This window comes from Salmo salar, chromosome ssa13 (genome assembly GCF_905237065.1).
Source record: "Salmo salar chromosome ssa13, Ssal_v3.1, whole genome shotgun sequence".
NCBI classification, from domain to species: domain Eukaryota; kingdom Metazoa; phylum Chordata; class Actinopteri; order Salmoniformes; family Salmonidae; genus Salmo; species Salmo salar.
Genome location: NC_059454.1, coordinates 48,311,568 through 48,337,303, shown reverse-complemented (window position 1 = coordinate 48,337,303; position 25,736 = coordinate 48,311,568). Strand labels below are relative to the sequence as shown.

General features: G+C 42.5%; 2 protein-coding genes across 5 annotated transcripts in view; one reads left to right on the top strand and one right to left on the bottom strand.

The window, feature by feature from the left end:
• LOC106567356 (protein kinase C zeta type) overlaps positions 1–25,736 on the bottom strand; it is a 135,997-nt gene that overhangs the window by 11,416 nt on the left and 98,845 nt on the right. For all 4 annotated transcript variants that reach the window (XM_014136502.2, XM_014136506.2, XM_014136504.2 and 1 more), the window contains 7 exons: positions 24,916–25,013; positions 24,232–24,318; positions 23,633–23,768; positions 23,270–23,357; positions 22,920–23,039; positions 19,547–19,626; positions 16,660–16,749 (listed from right to left, as the gene is read on the bottom strand). In XM_014136502.2, coding sequence (XP_013991977.1) covers positions 16,660–16,749; positions 19,547–19,626; positions 22,920–23,039; positions 23,270–23,357; positions 23,633–23,768; positions 24,232–24,318; positions 24,916–25,013 — 699 coding nt within the window. The remainder of the gene's footprint in view (positions 1–16,659; positions 16,750–19,546; positions 19,627–22,919; positions 23,040–23,269; positions 23,358–23,632; positions 23,769–24,231; positions 24,319–24,915; positions 25,014–25,736) is intronic.
• si:ch73-70k4.1 (FA core complex associated protein 20) overlaps positions 1–25,736 on the top strand; it is a 70,067-nt gene that overhangs the window by 30,256 nt on the left and 14,075 nt on the right. The window lies entirely within an intron of this gene.

The following is a 25,736-nucleotide window of genomic DNA, read 5'->3' as shown; positions in this document are numbered from 1 at the left end:
TTGTGGATATATGGTGGTGTGACTGCAATATGATGTACTGTTTTATCTTTTGTTTTATGTGTAATGTGTCTTAATGTGTTTGGACCCCCGGAAGAGTAGTTGCTGCCCTAATAAAATACAAATACAAACAACACTGCCATTAGTGCACACCGTAGAAAAACATTTTGCAACGGACGACTAAAACAAGCGTTTCTAGAAAGTACAAGGTTCAGGTAGTCCCTCCATGTTTCAGTCCGTTTTCTGTTTTCGGAGCCTGGTAAATATTACCTGGTCCATGCTAGCCTGGTCCAGATTGTCACAGAATAGCAATTACGTATTTGAAAGGAAACAAATACTTATGTGACCCAGGTGTGACATGCACACGTTATCTTTGTAAACGTTGCATTGTATGTCTTTATTGGCTTTGTTGAATATACAGTATCAGTCAAAGCTTTGGACACAGCTACCCATTCCAGGGTTTTTCCTTTATTTGTACTATTTTCTACATTGTAGAATAATAGTGAAGACATCAAAACTAAGAAATAACACACATGGAATCATGTAGTAACCAAAAAAGTGTTAAAATATATTTTGATTTGTTTATATTTCAGATTCTTCAAAGTAGCCACCCTTTACCTTGATGACAGTTTTGCACACTCTTGGCATTCTCTCAACCTGCTTAATGAGGTAATCACCTGGAATGCATTTCAATTAACAGGTGTGCCTTGTTAAAAGTACATTTGTGGAATTTCTTTCCTTCTTAAGGTGTTTGAGCCAATCAGTTGTGTTGTGACAAGGTAGGGGTGGTATACAGAAGATAGCCCTATTTGGTAAAAGACCAAGTCCATATTATGGCAATAACAGCTCAAATAGCAAAGAGAGATGACATTCCATCATTACTTTAAGACATGAAGGTCAGTCAATGTGGAAAATTGTAAGAACTTTTAAAGTTTCTTCAAGTGCAGTCGGAAAAACCATAAAGCGCTCTGATGAAACTGGCTCTCATGAGGACCACCACAGGAAAGGAAGACCCAGAGCTACCTCTGCTGCAGAGGATAAGTTAGAGTTACCAGCCTCAGATCTCGGCAATTAACCACCTCAGATTGAAGCCCAAATAAATGCTTCCCAGAGTTCAAGTAACAGACCTCTCAACATCAACTGTTCAGAGGAGACTGCATGAAATCAGGCCTTCATGGTGGAATTGCTGCAAAGAAACCACTACTAAAAGGACACCAATAATAAGAAGAGACTTGCTTGGGCCAAGAAACACGAGCAATGGACATTAGACCGGTGGAAATCTGTCCTTTGGTCTGATGAGTCCACATTTTCGCTGGTTGAGAGAATGCCAAGAGTGTGCAAAGCTGTCATCAAAGCAAAGGGTGGCTACTTTGAAGAATATAAAATATATTTTGATTTGTTTAACACTTTTTTGGTTATTTCATGATTCCATATGTGTTATTTCATAGTTTTGACGTCTTCACTATTATTCTACAATGCAGAAAATAGTAAAAAAAATATAGAAAAACCCTTGAATGAGTAGGTGTGTCCAAACTTTTGACTGGTACTGTATATCAGATGAATAAAATAACAAAGAAAAAGAGAGAAAAGCAGGGGAGGCGGAAGGAAGGGTGAGCCTATCAATATTGGTAGTGTGTGATTGACTGAGCCCTGAAGAGTGAGTAAGGGTTCACGTGGTTCATTTCCATGGTTTTCAAGTCCTTCTCAGTCACACAATAGTCCACTGAGGACCTTTCATTGTTCGAAGAAAGATGGTATACGTTAGATGGATTTTCAAAACCATCGTTTTTTAAAATTTATATACACTCCCCTCCATGTGTATTTGGACAGTGAAGCTTGACATTTGTATTTGGCTCTATACTCCATCCAGCATTTTGGATTTGAGATCAAATGTTTCATTTCAGGTGACAGTAGTCTACAGAATGTCCGCTTTTATTTGAGGGTATTTTCATACATATCTGTTTTACCGTTTAGAAATGAAAGCACTTTATGTACAGCTGAAGTCGGAAGTTTACATACACCTTAGCCAAATACATTTAATCCTAGTAAAAATGCCCTGTCTTAGGTAAGTTAGGATCACCACTTTATTTTAAGAATGTGAAATGTCAGAATAATAGTAGAGAGAGATTTATTTCAGCTTTTATTTATTTCATCACATTCCCAGTGGGTCAGAAGTTTACATACACTAAATTAGTATTTGGTAGCATTACCTTTAAATTGTTTAACTTGGGTCAAACATTTCAGGTAGTCTTCCACAAGCTTCCCACAATAAGTTGGGTGAATTTTGGCCCATTCCTCCTGACAGAGCTGGTGTAACTCGCACGCACTTTTTTCAGTCCAGCCCACAAATTTTCTATAGGATTGAGGTCAGGGCTTTGTGATGGCCACTCCAACACCTTCACTTTGTTGTCCTTAAACCATTTTGCCAGAACTTTGGAAGTATGCTTGGGGTCATTGTCCATTTGGAAGACCCATTTGTGACCAAGCTTTAACTTCCTGACTGATATCTTTAGATGTTGCTTCAATATATGCACATAATTTTCCTTCCTCGTGAAGCCATCTATTTTGTGAAGTACACCAGTCCCTACTGCAGCAAAGCACCCCCACAACATGATGCTGCCACCGCCGTGCTTCACGGTTGGGATGGTGTTCTTCGGCTTGCAAGCCTCCCCCTTTTTCCTCCAAATATAACGATGGTCATTATGGTCAAACAGTTCTATTTTTTGTTTCATCAGACCAGAGGACATTTCTCAAAAAATATGATCTTTGTCCCCATGTGCAGTTGCAAACCGTAGTCTGGCTTTTTTATGGCGGTTTTGGAGAAGTGGCTTCTTCCTTGCTGAGCGGCCTTTCAGGTTATGTCGATATAGGACTCGTTTTACTGTGGATATAGATACTTTTGTACCTGTTTCCTCCAGCATCTTCACAAGGTCCTTAACTGTTCTTCTGGGATTGATTTGCACTTTTTGCACCAAAGTACGTTCATCTCTAGGAAACAGACGTGTCTCCTTCCTGAGCGGTATGGCGGCTGCGTGGTCCCATGGTGTTTATACTTGGTCCTGCCGTACATACCTACACGTACGCTACGGTCACAAGACGCAGGCCTCCTAATTGTCCCTAGAATTTCTAAGCAAACAGCTGGAGGCAGGGCTTTCTCCTATAGAGCTCCATTTTTATGGAATGGTCTGCCTACCCATGTGAGAGACGCAGACTCGGTCTCAACCTTTAAGTCTTCATTGAAGACTCATCTCTTCAGTAGGTCCTATGATTGAGTGTAGTCTGGCCCAGGAGTGTGAAGGTGAACGGAAAGGCACTGGAGCAACGAACCGCCCTTGCTGTCTCTGCCTGGCCGGTTCCCCTCTCTCCACTGGGATTCTCTGCCTCTAACCCTATTACAGGGGCTGAGTCACTGGCCTACTGGTGCTCTTCCATGCTGTCCCTAGGAAGGGTGCGTCACTTGAGTGGGTTAAGTCACTGGTCTCAGGATGGTAAGTTGGTGGTTGAAGATATCCCTCTAGTGGTATGGGGGCTGTGCTTTGGCAAAGTGGGTGGGGTTATATCCTGCCTATTTGGTCCTGTCCAGGGGTATCATTGGATGGGGCCACAGTGTCTCCTGACCCCTCCTGTCTCAGCCTCCAGTATTTATGCTGCAGTAGTTTCTGTCGGGGGGGCTAGGGTCAGTCTGTTATATCTGGAGTATTTCTCCTGTCTTATCCGCTGTCCTGTGTGAATTTAAGTATGCTCTCTCTAATTCTCTCTTTCTCTCTCGGAGGACCTGAGCCCTAGGACAATGCCTCAGGACTACCTGGCATGATGACTCCTTGCTGTCCCCAGTCCACCTGGCGTACTGCTGCTCCAGTTTCAACTGCTCTGCCTGCGGCTATGGAAGCCTGACCTGTTCACCGGACTTGCTACCTGTCCCAGACCTGCTGTTTCAACTCTCTAGAGACAGCAGGAGCGGTACAGATACTCTCAATGATCGGCTATGAAAAGGCAAATGACATTTACTCCTGAGGTGCTGACCTGTTGCACCCTCAACAACTACTGTGATTATTATTATTTGACCATGCGGGTCATTTATGAACATTTGAACATCTTGGCAATGTTCTGTTATAATCTCCACCCAGCACAGCCAGAAGAGGACTGGCCACCCCTCATAGCCTGGTTTCTTCCTAGGTTTTAGCCTTTCTTGGGAGTTTTTCCTATCCACCGTGCTTCTACACCTGCAATGCTTGCTGTTTGGGGTTTTAGGCTGGGTTTCTGTACAGCACTTTGAGATAATTTGATTTGATTATACTTGCGTACTATTGCTTGTACAGATGAATGTGGTACCTTCAAGCGTTTGGAAATTGCTCCCAAGGATGAACCAGACATGGGGAGGTCTACAATTGTTTTTCTGAGGTCTTGGCTGATTTCTTTTGATTTTCCCATGATGTCAAGCAAAGAGGCACTGAGTTTAAAGGTAGGCTTTGAAATACATCCACAGGTACACCACCAATTGACTCAAATTATGTCAATTAGCCTATCAGAAGCTTCTAAAGCCATGACATTTTCTGGAATTTTCCAAGCTGTTTAAAGGCACAGTCAACTTAGTGTATGTAAACTTCTGACCAAATGGAATTGTGATACAGTGAAATCTGTCTATAAACAATTGTTGGAAAAATTACTTGTGTCATGCGCAAATTAGATGTCCTAACCGACTTGCCAAAACTATAGTTTGTTAACAAGAAATCATTTGTGGAGTGGTTGAAAAACGAGTTTTAATGACTCCAGCCTAAGTGTATGTAAACTTCCGACTTCAACTGTATCTAGTCACCCCCATGTGAAGAACTCATAAGTATTTGGACAAATTCACTGATTCCATTTTATTTGAAAAACAATAGGCTTATGATGGCCAGCTCCTATCCAACAGCAATACAGTAGCCTACCCACACTCTCAAACATTTTACATAAGCTACCACTCTATTTACTGTGTTGGCAGAATGTAAAAAAATAAAATAACCCCCCCCCCCAAAAAAACCTTCATGCTTTATTTGGCAAAGGACTGTTACAGTTTCTGAAAGAGTAAACAATAGCAAATTGTTGTGGACCTGTCAGCAGAACGTTGGAATTCAACAATGTGTTGCATTGACTTTTCCCCCAACCTAAATATGCTGGACTGCCCGTGAATTCTGAAACATCATCTATGCTACTTAAAACAAATAGAAATGACAGTAGTAGCATACATAATTCAAAGTAAAAGATCAACTGTCTTGATGTTTACCTGTTAAAAGTGTATGTAGGCTATAAACCGCGCTGCCTATGGGATCACATACATCAAACCTTGAAATACATAGCCTATATATTTACATAGACCCAATTCAATGAAGAATAACCATGGTAATTTGTTGTATAACTACTTTGGGAATATGAGCCCATCATGGACAGAAAAGGTGAGGAATTTACTTTGCAATGGTTATGAAAATAAATATAGATTCCTGTGTCTTATTTTAGATTCCAAAAATAAAACACACTTGATTTTCACTATTCTCACTAACAGCAAATGGCTGCATCTTATTCTTATTATTTTTTTTATGAATAAGCATGTCATCATATCCCCCATTTGCACAAAATACTTAGGCCTTATTTCAATACAATACTTCAAGCACTGGAAGATGTGCGTACGCATGGTTCATAAATGAGGCTCCTGCTCTCCTACTCAGAGAGGAAGTGGCCCAGGAGCCCGAGGGGACTTGAAAGGGCAGCTGGAGCCAAGGATGAGCGGGGTAACCAAAGACCCTTAGATCACATCACCGTCTGACGTTGCCTGTGCGCGTGATGGCCGAGAGAGTGTGTGTGTGTGTGCGTGCGAGTGTGTGTCTGTGACAGCGAGTGTGTGATACGGCAGCAGGGAGGACTCCAGAGGGGTGAGGAGATGATGATGATTACTAATTACAGCCAATCAACAGCAGGGGCTCGGCAAGGAGCTCTCTGTCTCACTGTCACAGACTCTCTCATACACGCACTCAAATGAACACACACACACACACACGATTACATCCGAGCACACAATTCATTTTTCACGTCAATGCGTAGTTCCCTCAGTTTTCTCCCTCTGAAACCTTTAGTCAGTCTCTTGTTGAGTCATCTGACAATCAAATTATCAGGGCTGTTTAAACAGTTAAACTACAAGAAGGGGGGCTTTCTAAACAAACAAAAAAAGTGTTCTTTCAAAACAGAGAGTACTGTAAGAACAGATATGGGAAGTGCTAATAGATATTTAATTTATCAACTATATAAAATCTTATAGGAAAGGCCGGAGCCTGTTTTAATTTTTTTTTATTTCACCTTTATTTAACCAGGTAGGCCAGTTGAGAACAAGTTCTCATTTACAACTGCGGCCTGGCCAAGATAAAGCAAAGCAGTGCGACACAAACAACACAGAGTTACACCTGGAATAAACAAACGTACAGTCAATAACGCAATAGAAAAGTCTATATACAGTGTGTGCAAATGAGGTAAGATTAGGGAGGTAAGGCAATAAATAGGCCGTTGTGGCGAATTAATTACAATTTAGCAATTAAACACTGGAGTGATAGATGTGCAGAAGATGAATGTGCAAGTAGAGATACTGGGGTGCAAAGGAGCAAAAATAAATAAAAATAACAATATGGAGATGAGGTAGTTGGATGGGCTATTTACAGATGGGCTATGTATAGGTGCAGTGATCTGTAAGCTGCTCTGACAGCTGATGCTTAAAGTTAGTGAGGGAGATATGAGTCTCCAGCTTCAGTGATTTTTGCAATTCGTTCCAGTCATTGGCAGCAGAGAACTGGAAGGAAAGGCGGCCAAAGGAGGAATTGGCTTTAGGGGTGACCCGTGAAATATACCTGCTGGAGCCCGTGCTACGGGTGGGTGCTGCTATGGTGACCAGTGAGCTGAGATAATGCGGGGCTTTACCTAGCAAAGACTTATAGATGACCTAGAGCCAGTGGGTTTGGCAACGAATATGAAGCGAGGGCCAGTCAACGAGAGCATACAGGTCGCCGCGGTGGGTAGTATATGGGGCTTTGATGACAAAATGGATGGCACTGTGATAGATTGCATCCAATTCGCTGAGTGTTGGAGGCTATTTTGTAAATGACATCGCCAAAGTCAAGGATCGGTAGGATAGTCCGTTTTACGAGGGTATGTTTGGCAGCATGAGTGAAGAATGCTTTGTTGCGAAATAGGAGGTCGATTCTAGATTTAATTTTGGATTGGAGATGCTTAATGTGAGTCTGGAAGGAGAGTTTAGTCTAACCAGACACCTAGATATTTGTAGTTGTCCACATATTCTAAGTCAGAACCGTCCAGAATAGTGATGCTAGACGGGCGGGCAGGTGCGGGCAGCGATCAGTTGAAGAGCATGCATTTAGTTTGACTTGCATTTAAGAGCAGTTGGAGGCCATGGAAGGAGAGATGTCTGGCATTGAAGCTCGTCTGGAGGTTAGTTAACACAGTGTCCAAAGAGGGCCAGAAGTATACAGAATGGTGTCATCTGCATAGAGGTGGATCAGAGAATCACCAGCAGCAAGATCGACATCATTAATTTATACAGAGAAAAGAGTCTGCCCAAGAATTGAACCCTGTGGCACCCCCATAGAGACTGCCAGAGTTCCGGACAACAGGCCCTCCGATTTGACACACTGAACTCTGTCTGAGAAGTAGTTGGTGAACCAGGCAAGGCAGTCACTTGAGAAACCGAGGCTGTTGAGTCTGCCGATGAGAATGTGGTGATTGACAGAGTCAAAATATGGCTGCACAGTATTGTCTTTTATCAATGGCGGTTATGGTATCATTTAGGACCTTGAGCGTGGCTGAGGTGCACCCATGACCAGCTCGGAAACCAGATTGCATAGCGGAGAAGGTACGGTGGGATTCGAAATGGTCAGTGATCTGTTTGTTAATTTGACTTTCAAAGACCTTAGAAAGGTAGGGTAGGACAGATATAGGTCTGTAACAGTTTGGGTCTAGAGTGTCACCACCTTTGAAGAGGGGGATGACCGCGGCAGCTTTCCAATCTTTGGGGATCGCAGACGATATGAAAGAGGTTGAACAGGCTAGTAATAGGGGTTGCAACAATTGCGGCGGATAATTTAGAAAGAGAGGGTCCAGATTGTCTAGCCCAGCTGATTTGTAGGGGTCCAGATTTTGCAGCTCTTTCAGAACATCAGCTATCTGGATTTGGGTGAAGGAGAAATGGGGGAGGCTTGGGCAAGTTGCTGTAGGGGGTGCAGAGATGTTGACCGGGGTAGGGGTATCCAGGTAGAAAGCATGGCCAGGTGTAGAAAAATGCACATTGAAATTCTCAATTATCGTGGATTTATTGGTAGTGACAGTGTTTCCTAGCCTCAGTGCAGTGGGCAGCTGGGAGGAGGTGCTCTTATTTACAGTGTCCCAGAACATTTTGGAGTTTGTGCTCCAAAATTTCAAATTTCTGTTTGAAAAAGCTAGCCTTTGCTTTCCTAACTGCCTGTGTATATTGGTTCCTAAGTTGCATATCTCGGGGGCTATTCAATGCCAATTCAGTACGCCACAGGATGTTTTTGTGGTGGTCAAGGGCAGTCAGGTCTGGAGTGAACCAAGGGCTATATTTCTTTATTTAACTAGGCAAGTCAGTTAAGAACAAATTCTTATTTACAATGACGGTCTAGGAACAGTGGGTTAACTGCCTTGTTCAGGGGCAGAACGACAGATTTTTACCTTGTCAGCTCGGGGATTCGATCTAGCAACCTTTCGGTTACTGGCCCAACGCTCTAACCACTAGGCTACCTGCCGCCCCATATCTGTTCCTGGTTCTACATTTTTTGAATGGGGCATGCTTATTTAAGATGGTGAGGAAAGCACTTTTAAAGAATAACCAGGCATCCTCTACTGACGGAATGAGGTCAGTTCTGAAGATAGATAGGGGGCAATCAATTCACATATGGTGTCCAGGGCACAGCTGGGGGCTGAAGGTGGTCTGTAGCAAGCGGCAATGGTGAGAGACTTGTTTCTGGAAAGGTGGATTTTTAAAAGTAGAAGCTCGAATTGTTTGGGCACAGTATGACAGAACTCTGCAGGCTATCTGCAGTAGATTGCAACTCCGCCCCCTTTGGCAGTTCTATCTTGTAGGAAAATGTTATAGTTAGGGATGGAAATTTCAGGAATTTTGGTGGCCTTCCTAAGCCAGGATTCAGACACGGCTAGGACATCCGGGTTGGCAGAGTGTGCTATAGGCAGTGAATAAAACAAACTTAGGGAGGAGGCTTCCAATGTTAACATGCATGAAACCAAGGCTTTTACGGTTACAGAAGTCAACAAATGAGAGCTCCTGGGGAATGGGAGTGGAGCTAGGCGCTGCAGGGCCTGGATTAACCTCTACATCACCAGAGGAACAGAGTAGGATAAGGGTATGGCTAAAGGGTATAGGAACTGGTCGTCTAGTGCGTTTGGAACAGAGAGTAAAAGGAGCAGGTTTCTGGGCGCGGAAGAATACATTTTATGCATAATGTACAAAAAGGGTATGGTAGGATGTGAATACAGTAGAGGTAAACCTAGGCATTGAGTGACGATGAGAGAGGTTTTGTCTCTAGAGACACCATTTAAACCAGGCGAGGTCACCGCATGTGTGGGAGGTGGATCAAAAGGGCTAGCTGAGACATATTGAGCAGGGCTGGAGGCTCGACAGTGAAATAAGACATGTGTTGTGATTAATATGCTTAAACAACAGTAGTCAAAGTGCTGCTCAGAGCCCGGGAGTTCTGTCTGGGCCAGAGACTGCTAGGTTTCTGTTGGAAAGACATTGCGTCGTGTACGAATTCCACACCTTCAATGGTCAACCGCCACTGAGGCATGCTGTCAAAGCTTCATCAAGCTTTTTAACATGGAGGTTTCACGGGGGCTTGGGGGAAAATATCAAAGTGGTCAAATTCACAAGATTTTTCCTTTGGTGTCTGCACTGCACCACGCGTCATGGCAAGGCACATTACTGATGTTTAGAAATGTTTTTTTCCTTCTCACTTTCATGGTGGGACCCACACCCAATTTCCCCAAGAGGCAAACATTGTATGTTTAAACCAGCATCTCAGTTGCATCCAAAATAGCACCCTATTCCCTCCAGAGTGCACTACTTTTATCCAGGGCCCATATGCCCTATTTTTTTACTAGATCTCTATCGGCCCTGGTTAAAAGTAGTGCACTATGTAGTGAATATGGTGCCATTTGGGACGCAGTTATGCTGTTTAGTCCAATATGAGTAGGAGTGTGACTCACGCTATTAACACAATTTATTTTCATTGCATGCATGACAAATCTGATATTATAAACTATTGGGAGATTATATATTTAAGCAATAAGGTCCACAGTGCAGAGTGCCTGGATACAGCTCTTAGCCGTGGTATATTGGCAATATACCACAACCCCCCGAAGTATCTTATTGCTATTATAAACTGGTTACCAATGCATATACGGACTGATATACTACAGCTTTCAGCCAATCAGCATTCAGGGCTCGAACCAGCGAGTTTATAATAAAGGACAGGATATGTTTGGTATTTTAGAACTTACAGTTATGGTTTCTTACACTGGCAGTAGTCTAAGAGAGACTTATCCACGGCTTTGTATCGTTGAAATCATTCCTTTTGGCAACGTTTTTTCCATCGTAGGCTATAGCCTATTTAGTGAACCGAAATCAAGTCAGGGTATCTATCTGTCTGTCTGCTCTTCTATGTCTAGTCGAGTTATCCAATCACTGCCTGTCGGTAATCATTTTGCAGTGGATTTCAGAAAGATTTTCCACTGTTACTCTGGAAAGAGGATGTGGAGCAACGCTATTCTCTTGAGAGGGGCAGTCAGAGACGCAGTCAGAGATGTGGGCCATAATGCTGCTGCAGGGGTTCTGATCCCCCCACAGGATAAGGCTGGCAGCGCTGTCTCTGACGTCACTATGCTGAGTTTGGCACTGAGCTAGGGAGGCTTATGTTATGGACACGGGCTGCACTTCATTCAACAAAGTTGTTCCCTCCTCCCTTCTGCCCTTAGTTAATCCACCTGCAGGATTTATCTAATAGGACTGGGAAGGATCGTAAGGCAGGAACTAACCCAGCGGGCAAAAGTTGTTGCCGTGATGTCACTTTTACGAACTACAAAAAGACGCTTTAACTGGTCATAGTAATCTGACCAGATACCAAACAAAATTAAGTTTTTCAAATCAAATTGTATTTGTTAAATGTGCCGAATATAACTGGTGTAGACTTTACCTTGAACTGCTTGCTTACGAGTCCTTCCCTATGATGCAGAGTTTCCAAATAATAATACAAATAAAATAGTAACACAAAGGGTAATAAAATAAACAGGGAGTACAGGTACCAGACCAATGTGCAGAGAGATACGAGGTATTTGACGTAGATACATGAAAGCAGGGTAAAGCGACTAGGCATCAGGATAGATAATAAGAGTAAAATAAAGAAAAGAGTAGCAGAAGCAAATGATGAGTGTAAAAGTGAGAGTGTACAGTTGAAGTCAGAAGTGTACATACACCTTAGCCAAATACATTTAAACTCCGTTTTTCACAATTCCTGACATTTCATCCAAGTTAAAATTCCCTGTCTTGGATCAGTTAGGATCACCACTTTATTTTAAGAATGTGAAATGTCAGAATAATAGTAGAGAAGGATTTATTTAAGCTTTTATTTCTTTCATCACATTCCCAGTGGGTCAGGAATGTATTAGTATTTGGTAGCATTGCCTTTAAATTGTTTAACTTGGTTTAAAAGTTTCGGGTAGCCTTTCACAAGCTTCCCACAATAAGTTGGGTGAATTTTGGCCCATTCCTCCTGACAGAGCTGGTGTAACTGAGTCAGGTTTGTAGGCCTCATTGCTCGCACACACTTTTCAGTTCTGACCACAAATATTCTATGGGATTGAGGTCAGGGCTTTGTGATGGCCACTCCAATACCTTGACGTTGTTGTCCTTAAGCCATTTTGCCACAACTTTGGAAGTTGTGCAGTTGCAAACCGTAGTCTGGCTTTTTTATGGCGGTTTTGGAGCAGTGGCTTCTTCCTTGCTGAGTGGCCTTTCAGGTCATGTCGATATAGGACTCGTTTTACTGTGTATATAGATACTTTTGTACCCGTTTCCTCCAGCATCTTCACAAGGTCCTTTGCTGTTGTTCTGGGATTGATTTGAACTTTTCGCACCAAAGTACGTTCATCTCTAGGAGAGAGAACGCGTCTCCTTCCTAAGCGGTATGACGGCGGCGTGGTCCCATGGTGTTTATACTTGCGCACTATTGTTTGTACAGATGAACGTGGTACCTTCAGGCGTTTGGAAATTGCTCCCAAGGATTAACCAGACTTGTGGAGGTCTACAATTTTTTTCTGAGGTCTTGGCTGATTTCTTTTGTTTTTCCCATGATGTCAAGCAAAGAGGCACTGAGTTTGAAGGTAGGCATTGAAATACACCCACAGGTACACCACCAATTGACTTGAATGATGTCAATTAGCCTATCAGAAGCTTCTAAAGCCATGACATCATTTTCTGTAATTCTCCAAGCTGTTTAAAGGCACAGTCAACTTAGTGTATGTAAACTTCTGACCCACTGGAATTGTGTTGATACAGTGATTTATAAGTGAAATAATTTGTCTGTAAACAATTGTTGGAAAAATTACTTGTGTCATGCACAAAGTAGATGTCCTAACCGACTTGCCAAAACTATAGTTTGTTAACAAGAAATTTGTGGAGTGGTTGAAAAACGAGTTTTAATGAGTGTCAATGTAGTGTGAGTGAGTGAGGGTGTATACATTAAGAACATGACATAGACTGACCAGGTGAAAGCTATGATCCCTTATTGATGTCACCTGTTAAATCCACTTCAATCAGTGTAGATGAAGGGGTGGAGACAGGTTGAAGACAACTGAGACATGAATTGTGTATGTGTCATTCAGAGGGTGAATGGGCAAGACAAAACTTTTAAGTGCCTTTAAACAGGGTATGGTAGTAGGCGCTAGGCACACTAGTGTGTGTCAAGAGCTGCAACGCTGCTGGGTTTTTCACACTCAATAGTTTCCCTTGTGTATCAAAGGATATCCAGCCAACTGTGGGAAGCATTGGAGTAAACATGGGCCAGCATCCCAGTGGAACACTTTTGAGACCTTGGTGAGTCCATGCCCCAATGAATTGAGGATGTTCCGAGGGCAAAAGGGGGGGGGGGAGCAACTCAATATTAGGAAGGTGTTCTTAATGTTTGGTATAGGGTCAGAGCAAGATTGAGTCAGTGCAGATAGTTTGGGTACCATTAATTGACTATTTAGCAGTCTTATTCTTATGGCTTGGGGGTAGAAGCTGTGTCGGAGCCTGTTGGTTCAAGAGCCCATGCCCCGGTACCATTTGCCGGATGGGAGCAGAGTGAACAGTCTATGGCTTGCTTGGCTGGAGTCTTTAGCAATTTTTCAGGCCTCCTCTGATACCGCCTGATATAGAGGTCCTGGATGGCAGGGACATTGTTGTGGCCTACCCTCACCACCTGGGGCCAGCCCGTCAGGATCCAGTTGTAGAGGGAGGTGTTCAGACCCAGGGTCCCTAGCTTGGGGATGAGCTTGGAGGGCACTATGGTGCTGAGCTGTAGTCTATGAACAGCATTCTAACTTAGTTATTTCCCTTCTTGTCCAGGTGGGAGAGGGCAGTGTGATGTGCAATTGAGATTGCGTCCTCTGTGGATCTGTTGGGGCGGTATGCGAATTGGAATGGGTCTAGGGTAACTGGGGGGATGGTGTTTATAATTACAGATGTGAGTGCCACAGGGTGATGATAATTTAGGCAGGTTACCTTAGAGCTTTTGGGAACAGGGATAATGGTGGTCAGCTTGAAACATGTTGGGATTACAGACTGGGACAAGAAGAGATTGAAAATGTCTGAAGACACTTGCCAGCTGGTCTGCGAATTCTTTGAGAACACGCCCTGGTATGCCACCTTGTGATTGTTAACCTGTTTAAACGTTTTGCTCACAAAAGGCCACAGAGAGCGAGATCACACAGTCATCCAGAAAAACGTAAGACATCCTCGACACAAGCATAAAAAGGTATTTAGCTCGTTTGGTAGTTCTGCATCGCTGGGCAACTCATGGCTGGATTTCCGTTTGCAAACTGTTATCGTCTGCAAGCCCTGCCACATACGACGAGCGTCGGAGCCGGTGTAATAGGATTCCACCTTCCTCCTATATTGTCCTTTTGCATGTTTGATGTCTCGGAGGTCTTTGTGGGCTTTCTTGTATGCGCCCATGTCCGTGTCCCGTTCATTGTAAGCAATAGCTCTAGCCTTTAGCCCAACTCGGATAATGCCTGTAATCCATGGTTTTTGGTTTGGATACATTCTTATGGTCACTGTGGGGAGGATATTGTCTATGCACTTATTGATGAAGCTTGTGACTGTTGCGGTAAACACTTATTGATGAAGCCTGTGACTGTTGTAGTAAACGTAATGCCATCGGATGAATCCCGGAACATATCCCAGTCTGTACTAGCAAAACAGTCTCGTAGCCCTCGAGTCTGCTAGTTGGTTGGAACAGAGACCAGTTGGTTGTAATAGTTGTTATACATGTCTTCTCAACCAGAAAAGTCTACATTATAACACTATTGTTAAAGAGACTTAAACATTACCTCATGAGAGACTAGTGTTGTCACGATAGCAGAATTTTTACTTCAATACCAGGTTTAGTATCACTATACTCGATACCAAAACGATTCCACAGCAAAAAAAAATAAGTCTTATTAGCCAATGTCACAGAATGGCAGTTGATCTGTACCAGCCTTTCCCAAACTCGGTCCTCGGGACCCCAGGGGGTGCACATTTTGCTTGATGATTAGCTGATTATTTGAATCAGCTGTGTAGTGCTAGGGGAAAAACTAAACGACTTATTTTATTATACTGATCAACAACATTTGCATCGAAGAAGCAATCTCTTCTTTTGTAAAAGTGTGCGCTGTCGCTTTAAGACCATGACGTCATGTGCACACACACTCAGTTCCAGGCTTGAGCAGAGGATGATCTTGACTGGGAGAGACGTCAGGCGGGGGAGACAAAGTGAATGACAATTGTTTTTGGTGACAATCAGCTTTGAAATCAGCAATATTTTGCTTTATGGTTTGCATAATATATACAAGGTACTAGGGTAGGGAAATAATTTTGGCTTCATCTGTAAGCTAGCAAGTAAAGTTCCCACTGGGCACACACTGGTTTAACCAATGTTGTTTCCAGATCATTTCAATGAAATTACATTGAACCAACGTGGAAAAGACGTTGAATTGATATCTGTGCCCAGTGGTTTAGCCTACAAAGCGGAAGCTTCCGGTATCTTCTTGCATTGTAAAGTGTTCTATCCTGTAATGCGAACAGTAATTAACAGTTTAAAAATGTCTACATGCCATGTTGCATTATTCTAGTATGTTAACTTCTGTGCAGTGTAAGTTGTGATACAGCCCAGACTCCCAGGGTGTGCAGTGGTTCCTCAGGACAGGCTAGAGCTAGCAATGAGTAAGTAGAGCAGACACGGCGCAGGCACGTTGCGCTCACGCTATAAGGGGACATCGGCTGTGCTAAAAGACAGACTTTATCCTCTCTCAATCAGTAGACGACGTGAGACACATTTAAAAGAAGTACCGAAAGTAACAAAAATGTGAGAACCGAACCCTTTTTGATGGTCTAGTATCGAAAATGTACCAACGATTCGGAGTACTTTGCAACACTATGAGACCTGCTGTTGATTGACATTCAATTGACAAATGATATTGCACAGAAAAGGAGGCACCGCTGTGATCAAGGCATCTCCCCTTTTTTGTATTGAATATACAGAAGAGGCTTTGACTAGAAACTAATAATGTGCGGAAACACCGAATCCCACTGTGTATGTGCACATGAGCATAATTTCTGATGACATACCGGATCCCCTAAATATTGTATGGGCCCATCTCCCACTTTGAAATAGCTGCTTGCGTCAGCTGTACGCCATCAACCTCCCCTCAACACACACACACACACACACACACACACACACACACAGTTGGATGGTGCATGTCTGTCATTTAGAACTCACTTTTATTCTTGGTGGTGCAACAAAGAGGAGGCTGTCACTTTGTTCTACACAGCAGTGGTGTAACACTCTGTGTCTCTGCGTGTTCTATTCATTTAAAGCTCCCTAAGATCCCTCCTCTCCCAACACTGGTCAATTAAGACATTAACAAGGTCTGATTGCTGAGGGAAATGACTCAGAAGGAATCTGATGGGAAACTTCCTAGTTGTCAAAGTTAGGAAAGCCATGCCAATCGGAAATTACTTTAATTAACCATTAGCAATAAAAGTAAATATTGTTTCACCCCCCCCAATAATCAAGTATCTTCTCTACCATTTTTGCAATATTAGTCAAATAAAATATAGTGTACCCACCATTTAAAGCATGACGTAATGCAAATAGACATAATGTGAATCAAAGTAAACTGATAACCGTCACAATGACCAAGATGGGTTCCCACAGGTGATATTGACTAACCACGGAACACAATTAATCACTGTTGAGTTCCCTGACTCCCTCCCATCACAAATACTCTGTCAGACGGATTCATTCACTTCTATTCTTCTAAGTTGAGTAGATTTGATTGGAGACTTACCTGGTCCCAGTCTATACTGCGGAAAAACGTGTGCGACTTGATGTCAGAGAAGCCCGTTTGGACCTGGCAACCCAGCCGCTCTTTGGGGTCCTGTTAGGTGGAGAGAAACGAGTAGAATCAAGAGTTGGCATGCTCAACGCAATAGTCCATAAACAAACAAAGTGAAAATGAATTACAGAAAATCTATATCTGCCGCCAGTCATTTAAGCATATTTGTGGCACCAATTTTAATAGATGGTTTCTAACACCAAATACAGCAATGTGATCTTGGTCGAATGTAGAGATGTAATGTTTACCCAAATTAAACAAAGTTCAGTCAGTATTTCCCTCAAACAAACTCTTACACAATTCCTTCACCCTTGAAAAATCCCAAAACAAGGTGATTATCAAAATACCACCAATGAAAAACACACTAACTCCTGCCAACAATTCACAGATCAACGATTGTATTAACAGTTTAACTCCATAATCACAATAGATTTACTTTATATTTATCTGTTGTTTGATCTACTACTATTTTAGATTATTCTGTGTAAATGTAATCCAGTGCAGTAATTTTTTGTTACAGTTGAAGTTGGAAGTTTACATACACTTAGGTTGGAGTTATTAAAACTCGTTTTTCAACCACTCCACAAATTTCTTGTTAACAAACAATAGTTTTAGCAAGTTTGTTAGGACATCTACTTTGTGCATGACACAAGTAATTTTTCCAATTGTTTACAGACGGATTATTTCACTTATAATTCACTGTATCACAATTCCAGTGGGTCAGAAGTTTACCTGATTCACGCAGTCTTCTCTGAACAGTTGTTGTTTAGATGTGTCTGTTACTTGAACTCTGTGAAGCATTTATTTGGGCTGCAATCTGAGGTGCATTTAACTCTAATGAACTTATCCTCTGCAGCAGAGGTAACTCTGGATCTTCCTTTCCTGTGGTGGTCCTCATGAGAGCCAGTTCCATCATAGCGCTTGATGGTTTTTGCGACTGCACTTGAAGAAACTTACAAACCACATTGACTGACCTTCATGTCTTAAAGTAATGATGGGCTGTCGTTTCTGTTCTTACCATAATATGGACTTGGTCTTTTACCAAATAGAGCTATCTTCTATATATCACCCCTACCTTGTCCCAACACAACTGATTGGCTCAAATGCATTAAGGAAAGAAATTCCACAAATGTACTTTTAACAAGGCACACGTGTTAATTGAAATGCATTCCAGGTGACTACCTCATGAAGCTGGTTGAGAGAATGCCAAGAGTGTGCAAAGCTGTCATCAAGGCAAAGGGTGGCTACTTTGAAGAATCTCCAATATAAAATATATGTTGGTTTGTTTAACACTTTTGGTTACTACGTGATTCCATCTGTGTTATTTCATAGTTTGGATGTCTTCACTACTATTCTACAAAGTACAAAATTGTAAAAATAAAGTAAAACTCTGGAATGAGTAGGTGTTTCCAAACTTTTGACTGATCCTCTATATATAAACAATATCTAGAGTATTCCACACACACACACTCCAAGAGTATATTATACAGCATAAGCAAATCCAATGCAAGTCATTCTCTTTCTTTCCCTCTCACAAGCACACGTGTACACACATACGGGTGTGCATGGATGTCTCATGGTAGGGTGGGATATGCAAAATGGGTAATGTTTGAGCACTTTCTGACCACTTCTAACATGGGCAAACATGTATGGAAGGTTTTGTTTGCACCGCAACAGAATCTCCCGTAAGTGTTCAATTGGGTTGAGATCTGGTGACTGACATGTCGTTGTCATGCTCATCAAACCATTCAGTAACCACTCGTGCTGTATGGATGGAGGCATTATCATCCTATGGGGGCATACCCTGGTAGCCAAAATAATGGCCTGCCCAGAATTTTTATACGTGACCCTAAGCATGATGGGATGTTAATTGCTAAAGGAACCACACCTGTGTGGAAGCACCTGCTTTCAATATAATTTGTATCCCTCGTTTACTTAAGTGTTACCATTATTTTGTCAGTTACCTGGAGGTTTCCCTGAGAGTTGTGCAAGGTTGGTAGAACCTTATTCAAAATGATTCACAGCTGTAATGGCCACCAATTATTAACTCTGGGGTGTGAAGACATACGCAATCAATCCACCCTCCTTTTGTATTTCTTAGGACAATTTTCTATAATTTTTCTGTCACTTTGAAAATGTGGAGTAGGTTGTATAGATCGGCAGGAAAAAAATACAATTTGATCCTTTTTAGATTTAATTGTATGGCAGCGAAATGTGAAGACTGTGCAAGGGGTGTGTAGACTTTCACTAGTGCCTGTATGTATGTATGTATGTATGTATGTATGTATGTATGTATGTATGTATGTATGTATGTATGTATGTATGTATGTATGTATGTTTGGACAAACCAATTCCCTCAGCTGACTTCAACAGTGGGACGGTGTTATTTTTCATCAGTACCATTATTTTATTATTAGCACCCTAAGTAGCAGAGGCTTAATGCATGTGATGAGCTCCAAGGCCAGTCACACAATACTATACTGTCTTACTATAGCCATGCATATCAGGGATGATACACTCGCACACGTGTAGAAACAAATACACTTGTAAGTAACTGTAGTGGATCTGAAACTCGGCCATAGCATAACACACACACAACAACAAAAAAACATGTGAAAGCACACACACACATACATGCATACGCACACACAAACTCGCTGTCTCTCAGCCAAATGGGTAAGGCCTTCACAGAGTGGCTGTCCTAATGTGGTCTTGGCCACGTTCCTACACAAGCTGATTTCACTGAGCACTGCAAATAGACAGGGAGAGGGGGAGGGAAGGAGAGAGGGAGACACCTGATTGGCCACACTGGGTTTACACTTCAGCGTTCTTCTCTCACCTTGTTTAAAAAGCCCTTCAGCACGCTGGCAGCCTTCACCGACAGAGACCTTGGGATGCGAATGGGCTTTTCGAGAATAACTGTTTGGAGAAGACAGAGAAAAAGAATGATTGAGAAAGAGAGAGGGAAAGACAATCCTGCGGAGGGAGGGAGGCAAACAATTGGTGATTCACCATTCGGCCTGCCTGTGGGTCCCCGTGCCTGCTGCGTACGAGCGAGTGGGCGGAAGGGGGGATGAGAGAAGAGGAGGAGTAGGAAGGATGAGGGGGCTCTGTTCTGTGACTGCATCAGTCGTGTGCAGCCTTGAGACTAATGGCATTCACAATATTGGAACAACAGCCTCGACATTAAGAACACATGTGCTGTAGTACAGCACGTTCGGTTTTTTGCACCGGGAAACAGTTTGGTAGTATTGTGTAGCGCCTCATCTTGTGTTGGTTAGTTGGACTCACTGCCACTCTGGGTATATCCCAATAATATCTCCTTCCTCCTGAGGTGTGCACATGTTCACTCCTCCCCACATTAAAAGCATTGGATTGGTGAAGGCATGGGCTAGATGAAGTTTCTTAAACCAGTCATTTCCTGTTAAATCCATAAAGGCAAGTGAACAAGTGTGTACTTCGGGAGAAAGGAGAGGTTATTGGGACGCACTCTGTCGGGTCAAGTCAATCCTTGATTGACCTCAAATCCCCTCTCCCCCAGCAACACAACAAAACAGATAGATATTTCTGATTTCTCATCAACAAACATTGCATGTCTAGGAGCAGACGAGGCGGACGCAAAGCCTCTCTGATGAACAGATTACAGACAGAAGAGTAGGGTTGTTTATCCTCTTCTTCCTAAATGCCCCCAGCCGGCCGGCCCCCTCTGTTCTGTTTGTTTACACTGAGTCCTAATGGAATGTTAACTGGATCAGTCACTGGCTGCATCTCAAATGGCTAGGGCTCTGTTCAAAAGTAGAGCACTATGTAGGGAATAGGGTGCCATTTGGGATGCAATCTCTGTGATGGGGTTTAGGGTGAAGGAGCTTGGCCTAGGGCCAGGGTTAGGAACACTGATGGTGACATGTGTCTAGTGGTCGCCAGAAGGAAGGGTTGGGGAGTGGTATAGTATGGCAGAGCGTAGTGTAGTATAGACGGAAAGGCAGACAGACAGATAAGCGGACAGACTGACAGTTAGTACAAAACGTTCCATGACATTCTCATTTGGTTACAACCTAATTGTCATGGAACTTTGGATACCACCATGCCAACCCCGAACTCTGTCTGCATGTCTATGGTTCTGTGGTCTGGCATGTGTACCAGGGTTTCCCAGGGTGAGGTTGGCACAGGTCAGGCTTGTGGCATAAGGCTAGCCCTCCCCTACAGAGAGAGGGGCTGGTTTCCGCTAGCGAGGTGGCATCAAGGAGACATGCTGCTTGCCCTGTGGGGGCGTGAGGAGGACCAAAAGGCTGGCAGATGCCCGTTCCAATGCCCATGCCCAGACTGCCATGGGTGGGCATGGTGGAGAGAGACTGGGGGGAGGTATGGAGGAATGTTCGCTACAGCGGGGTATGGGGGGGTTGTAGTACAGTATAGCACATACAAATATAATTACTGGAACGGACATCCCATTCAATCAATTCTATTTCTATGGTATAATACATATGTCATACAAGAGGCAATTGTCTCTCCAGTCGTCTTGCCTTTCCAGATAGCTCTAGCTGTCCAAATGTCTCATAATTATTTTTAGTGTACAAATCTTTATCGGTTTTAACACAAAATACATAAAACATATTGAGTGACGTGTGATGTGTTTGTGTGCTGTCTGATAGGGTTTTGGAGCACCAAAAGACACATTTTGAGATTTAATATATAGGAATATGAAGTACTACTATCCTGGATAATCATGCCCTTGAGTGGAGGAGTGAGTAGCCAATGTCTGGAGAGCATTTGTTTTTGTTTTTGACACAAAATGGCCACCATGCATCAAACCCGGTGGCTGCTACACATTGCGTAGTAGTAGTGGATGTCACACTTAACAATGTCAATCACTTTGAGACCTTAGTTGTGTTCGAATACTCATACTAACCGCACTAACCGTACTATTTGTGACGTGAATTGAGTATATAGTATGCTTATTGGTCATAGTATGGATATAGATATAGTTAGTCGTACTAAATTCACCAAAATATGAAGAATACACGCAGAGGACACTATTTCCGTACTTTAGGGCCCATAATGCAGTTCTTCAGGAAATGGGTGAGGCCTCACATTGTTTCAAGATTTGAAGAAAATGGCGGAAAATATGCAGTCGAAGTACAACGAGAGCGGATACAAATTCATTTCTTTAACTAATTATGACGAATGTTGAGCAAAGAAATAAAGTAATGACTTTTCACATAAGTTACCTTACACGTTATATTGGCTGACAATTTGTTAGCTATGCTAGCCTTACGAACCACATAGCATATCATTACAGCAGTATGTACCGGTATGTTAGCTAGCTACCTAACGTTAGTCGTTATACATCAAACTTGCCAGTATATTAACTATCTAACTACCCAACGTTTATTGACTTGATTATTCCCATCATTCTTAGCTTAGCTAAATGGTATAGTCGGTGTGCGTTCTCAATGGACATTCGGGTGCTTTCGTAAATTCGCTCTGGCTACCTACTCCGATTTCAGAGCACTCTCGTCTGTGTACCAGAATGCAAAATTATTTATTTACAAATGCTCAACACCCGTTGAAAATGTCCGGTGTCAGTAAACGTCGGCAAAAAAGTATAATTAAATTGTTGCCAGCAGCACAGTTACAGTCACCAAAGCTCTGGATAACATGAAAACTGCCTAACCAGCTCTGCTAGGGCGAGTAAAATGGTCAGAGAGGTTTCATTTGTGTCTGGAAGTAGCTAGCTAGCCAACGTAAGCTGGGTGCTTGACTGCCGTTGTAAGGTCAGAACGCTCAAATCAACCCTACTTCTTGGCCCGAGCGCCCAGTGTGCGCTCCGAGAGCGAAACGCTCTGAATTTACAAACGGACAATCTGACAATGCTCTGAATTTACGAGCTCACTCTGGCACTCCAGATTGAATTTAAGAACACACCCGAAGTCGTAAAATGTCTAACTAGTCATTTGTTATGCTAACTAGCTAGCAAGAGGTTGCATAGCAACAGCATCAACTTCCGGTAGACAGGCTAACAGCTAGTACGCTCAACTGAAAGCATACTGTTCATTTACAGTATAGTAACATTAACTAATAGTATATAGTATGTAGTATATACTCATTAAGTATGTAGTATACAGTATATTAGTATGGGTATTCGAACACCCTTATTGAGTTACAAGAGCTGTTATGAATCCACATCATACTGTAGTAGAGGGATCTCTCACCTTGGAAGAGGTACTCCTCTGTGTTCATGTCAGGATTGTCAGTGATGATGTCGAAAGGGGACCTCCCAGCCATCATCTCAAACATGAGCACACCTAACGCCCACCAGTCAACACTGAACCCTGGAGAGAGAGACACAGACAACGTCGGCCATCTTGGTTAGATTCAGCAATATTTTGGTAATGACAGCAATAGTATGGTAATGACAGAGATCTGTTCATTCTTTTTTTTCACATATTTTGTATTTACTTGAAGTGGTCGTTTTTTACAATAACTCCTAAATAGCCAGTTCCCAGAGCTGAAGTTCTCCCAATTGCCTCCATGTATGTGTTTGTTGATGGGAGGGACTCACCGTAGTCTTCCCCTCTGAGAATCTCGGGGGCTATGTAGTTGGGGGTTCCACAGAATGTACTGGTGGTGTCTCCTGGTCTGATGCCCTCCTGATAGGGGGAAGGAGGGAGAAGGAGAGATAAGGTGGTGAAAGGAAGGGGAAAGAGAGAGGGGGGAGTGGGGGAAAGAGTGGAGAAGAGAGAGTAGGGGGAAGGACGAGAGAACAGAGAAAGATGGAGAGAAAGAAGAGAAAGACAAGTGAAAGAGCGTGAGACATTCGATGCCTAGTGTATTGATCCACTTCTACATAATGAACGGGAAGTCAAGTAAGCAGCATAGTAGCACTACTATAACAGTATACAGTAGGTCTGTGCATGGGTCTCACCTTGCACATCCCGTAGTCTGTCAGCTTGATGTGTCCCTCGTGATCCAAGAGAACATTGTCCAGTTTCAAATCTCGGTAGAGGATTCCCTTTTCATGCAGGAAATTCAGAGCGATACAAATTTCAGCAGCATAGAATCTGAAAGAAAAGAAGAAGATTCATTCAGGCATGCTTATCCTCGTTCAGAGAATTCCCGGCACCCAGACTCGGTGACACAGTTTGTCCAACTTACAGTTCCATTCTGACCTTCGCACAACGTAGAAAACTTCCTGAAGCCGACATACAGTATATGGTATTATGTATATTAAACAGGAAGGAGTTTCTAATGAATAGGTGATTTCTTTTCAATATTTACATTCTCCACCTCACAATTGGCATAGTGAGACGTGATGGGCTAAATGCTCGTGATTTCTCTACCTCTGGTGTGCTTTCCTGAAAAATACAATATTGCCTATCATATTGGGACGCTAATACGGCCTATTCATCCTCAAAATAAATAGATACGTTTATAGGTTAGAGGAAATGGCAGAGAGCCATGATTGAGGGTTCTATCCGTATGCTGTTGAAGCATCAGAGGAGCAGGAGGATGTTGTTTGTTTACCTTGCGTGTTCTTCTGGTAGTTTCCGTTGCCGTTGCATATGAAACATCAGATCTCCTCCGTTGACGTACTCGATCACGAGAAATAATCTACAATCAGAAGAAATGGGAGAGGAGAAGACATTGGTAAACAATCAGTCTTGGAGAGTGTTTGGAGTTTGAATGCAGCCCGAGTGCCCCTCTTACCAAGATTGCCATTTTCCAAAACAATAGCTAGTGTTATCATTGGCCAACTGAAAGCTGCATTTCAAATTGAATGGCCATTATCTGGCTAAATACGATTTTAAAGTTCTTCGTATAAAAAACATTGTTTTACCTTGGTGAACATTTGTGACAAAAGACTGGGTAATAATGACTGTCTACAATCCCTTTAAAAATGTGTGTTTGGTTTCACTTTAAGTCATGGTTTATGGTCTTATGGTAAAGGCTCTCATAGCCTACCTCTAATTGACTACAACTATACATTTCTTTACTTACAATGAGAAGTCTGTCATTGAATGTGTCACTTTTCCCAGAAGCCACAGCTCCGTAGTTTCTTACTTCACATAATGAACAGAGGTCTAATGGTGAGCAATTCAGTTGCCTAGTTCCAAGGCCAGTGGAACAATTGTAGAGAAATGGATTCATTTCATCTCTATTTAGCCTGGATATAAATCACTCAGAACACATTCTCTATCTGCCTCTTACCGGCTCTCTGTCTGAAAGCAAGAGTGAAGGCCCACTAAGAACGGATTGGTAGACGCCTGCTCAAACACGTGCTTCTCTGTCTGCACCCAGTCAATGTCCTGTAAGGGAACGCACAAAGAGAGAGACAGAGAGAAAGACAAAACATTAGCAACAATTTTGTCTTATCGATAATCATCGTAGACGAGCTGCTAAACAAACAAACAGACCGAGATGCATGATGCCATGTATGACAGTCTTTGTAAACATACTGTATACAGTATTAGCATCCTTTCATAGCTCTGCCTTTTATGTCTATGTGCTGTCAACTCGGTTCCCCAGAGGAAGAAGTAGTGGCACATTACGCCACAAAACAGCCATTTTCTTTTCTTATTGCATGGTACAATACAAGAAGGTTCTCTTATCTAAGCCACTTTTTATTCAACCCAATGGATTTCTACTCTATTGGTATTAACCCTTTAGATTAGACTACCTTTAATAAACAAGGAAAGACAGAGTACATTTACTAGTAAATTGATCTAAGTTAGATCATGACGTATGTAGGTGTCACCCTAATGACGACCCAAACTGTCTTCTTTCAGATAAAAATAGAAGGCATAACAGAAAGCATAACACTTAAGTAATGGAAAATACAGTCTGGTCCATAAGTATTGGAATCCTTGATAAAGATGAGCAAAAAAGACTGTAGAAAAGAAATAATACAAATACTGAGCTATATTGTATGCTCCAAACATTTTGGAAATTATATATTTTTATACTAATACTCAGAGAAAGTCATTTCTTTTTTTAAAGATGGGGGTCAAAATGATTGGCAACCCTGTTTC